Source organism: Electrona antarctica, assembly GCF_951216825.1.
Source record: "Electrona antarctica genome assembly, chromosome: 18".
In the NCBI taxonomy this organism is placed as follows: Eukaryota; Metazoa; Chordata; class Actinopteri; order Myctophiformes; family Myctophidae; genus Electrona; species Electrona antarctica.
This window is the reverse complement of record NC_136799.1, coordinates 32,504,999-32,507,955: the sequence shown is the minus strand read 5'-3', so window position 1 is coordinate 32,507,955 and position 2,957 is coordinate 32,504,999. Positions and strand designations below refer to the sequence as shown.

Genomic DNA, 2,957 nt, shown 5'->3' with positions numbered 1-2,957 from the left:
TGAAGCGAAGCACCCCAGGCTGATGGATGGATGGATGGTGGTTTCCAGGAACTTCCCCATCAGTGAATCAGTATTTCTTCTCCTCAACGCCACAACGACTAAACGCAGGAAAGAGCAATAGGAAAAATGCAGAGAATACTACAATTAATAATCATAGTATTGATTCAGTTATTTATATTATTTGTGTTATGGCTGCGTTCCAGACACATTCATCAGATGATGGCAGTAACTAGGCTAACTGAACAAACACAAACGCTCAAAGGAAAAACAACGGAAGTACAAACAAAACTGTCATCCTGTCCTGAGACCTCTCCTCACCTGGTGGGTCCAATTCACGTGGAGTTCAATTGGAGCAGGACCATGGAGGCTGTGAGGACAGAATGCGGCTCTAGTCTACTTGAGGGAGGACGTTATAAGCCACCAGACTGTATTTCACATCACAAGGTGAGTAAATATGAGATTTTAACTAAAAACAGGCCATGAAAATAACAGTAAGCCTGTAGTGATGTCTATATGCTCTTGAAGTCATAAAAGACTACATTTGTATCAAAAGTAAATCTGTCCATATACTTTTTGTTCTTTCCTTCAACACAAAATATCTCTTTGCCAGAAATAGCTATGAGCTTGTGGGCTTGTAAATCTGCTATTGTCACTTATTAGGGTTTTATTGACCCTTTACGAGAACGCACACTTTATGAAAACGCTATAATATCGCTAGGTGGCAGTAACGGGCTGCCAAATAGACCAGTCACCCACGTTACGTACAAGATTACGTACAAGAAGAAGAGCCAGCTCCCCCTTCACGCAACCCTATCGGGGTTTTGCTTCCAGAACACAACGTGGTTGTGGCGTCGCTCGCTGCCTGCTTTCTATAACGCATCGAGGTGACAGACAGCCCATATATAGCATGCAGGCAGAGCGCACCACGGGATGGTTATATATTTTATAATACATTAGGCTACATAAACGCTGCTGCCGCCTATCGCAAGGCATTTTATTTACATCATGGTTTTACATTCACCATCGCTGATGAGCAGCACTTTGTAGGCGAGGAGGGAGGCTTGTTCAGGAACTCCATATGGCTCTGCATCAATGTAATAAATATGCGCTGTGAGCCAACGTGAGCCATGAGTTTTGCGGATTCACCGTTTTGCCTGTTTATATGGAGACCATAGGAAACGGCGTTCTCAAAGATTTCCACTCTGGGAGGTGGTTTCACTTTGTTGCATTTTCACCTCCTGAAAACACCGTTCTCGTCTAAACGGACACCAGCAAACGATACTTTATTACTTATTTTGCTTTATACTTTTAATTGATTCAGCATGAAGACTAAAGCCTTCTTAATAAATCTACGCAAGCCGTACACGACCATGAGAGCTGGTGCAGAGTTTCCGACCAACCAACGTCACCGTCAAGTTCACGTTCAAGTTCATGAATTCCCACGTAATGTGGGAATCCACGTAAATGCCTGTCCGCTCACGCTCCGCTCACGTAACGTCACTTTATGCGCGTAAACGCCGTTGTGAATGAGGACCTATAACTTGATCCAACAGTGTGCGAGCTTCTCTTTCAGTTCTCATGAAGTATTTTCCTACCTTTTCCTGTACAACTCATAACATTTTCCTGTACAACTCAACAACAGATCATTGTTATCTTCTTTTAGGTGGCAATCATCATTCCATTCCGCAATCGGCATCAACACCTGATACAATGGCTTTACTACCTCCATCCTGTGCTGCAGCGACAACAGTTGGACTATGGAGTGTACATCATTAACCAGGACGGTGAGGGGATGTTCAATAAGGCCAGATTGATGAATGTAGGGTTTGCTGAGGCATTGAAGGAGTACAATTATACCTGCTTTGTATTCTCTGATGTGGATCTAATCCCTATGAATGACCGTAACATCTATGGTTGCTTTAGTAAGCCCAGACACATGTCTGTGGCTGTTGACAAATTTGGTTTCATGTTGCCGTACTCAGCCATATTTGGTGGGGTTGTGTCATTGTCCAAAGAACAGTACTTGGCCATTAATGGCTTCTCAAACAACTACTGGGGCTGGGGCGGTGAGGATGATGACATCTACCAAAGAATTGCCATAAAATCCATGAGTATCGCTCGGCCTGACATGGCGACTGGGAGGTTCAAAATGATCAAGCATGAAAGAGACGTGCATAATGAACTTAATCCGCACAGAGGTGAGATACTCGAGAGAACCTCATCAACCATGGAAGAAGATGGGATCAACTCCCTCAGATACACCATCAACAAGATTGAGAAGGATACACTTTACACATTTATCACTGTGGACATTGGCAGCCCAAAATAGATTGTTTTGAGCCTTTGCTAGGCAGTGGAATCAAGCCATTTAAATGTTTTTCTTTCTGTTCTTCATACATGAGGAAAATCTCCTTCAGAGTTCAGAGACATGGTGACATAATTAAAGGTGGAGTGCCATGATTTTTTTCCACCCTAAAGAAATATTATTTATTATATAATATGGAAGACTTTTTTCAAAAAAAGTGTACAGTATTTGTTAAAATGTTGTTTTTATGTGAACACGCCCACCAGTTCATTAAGTATGCCCGCATTGCCTGGTGGGTGGTGATGGGTGGTGATCCACCTGAACTGAAGTCACACCCACAGCTGTTGTTGTATGTTAAAGAGGGAGGGATCAGGGGAGGGGATGATATTGTGATGTCACTATATCACTGTTTATTTCATTGGCACTGTGGGAGCTATTTAGTATTTTAGTATATTTTCTATATAATTATCTAATGCATTTATTATTTAATTTGCTTTGCTTAATTAGTTTGTTTACAGCCATTATTTCTGTTACAGCTAATGCCTTTATTTTGAAGGTGATGGGAAATTCTGGGGGCACAGCTGAGTCAAGGCATGCATTTACATTCCAATGGGTGATTCAGCTGTCCATTAATAGTTCTCAGGTCTTGTTT

The 2,957-nt window shown here is 42.1% G+C and overlaps 1 protein-coding gene across 1 annotated transcript; it reads left to right on the top strand.

Moving 5' to 3' along the window:
• Positions 1 to 360: 360 nt before the first annotated feature.
• LOC306941855 (beta-1,4-galactosyltransferase 1-like) lies at positions 361 to 2,329 on the top strand (the record flags this gene model as incomplete). Its single annotated transcript, XM_079527492.1, has 2 exons — positions 361 to 444; positions 1,664 to 2,329. 2 exons carry the CDS (start codon positions 361 to 363, stop codon positions 2,327 to 2,329), a joined length of 750 nt encoding a protein of 249 aa, XP_079383618.1.
• Between the last annotated feature and the right edge of the window lie 628 nt (positions 2,330 to 2,957).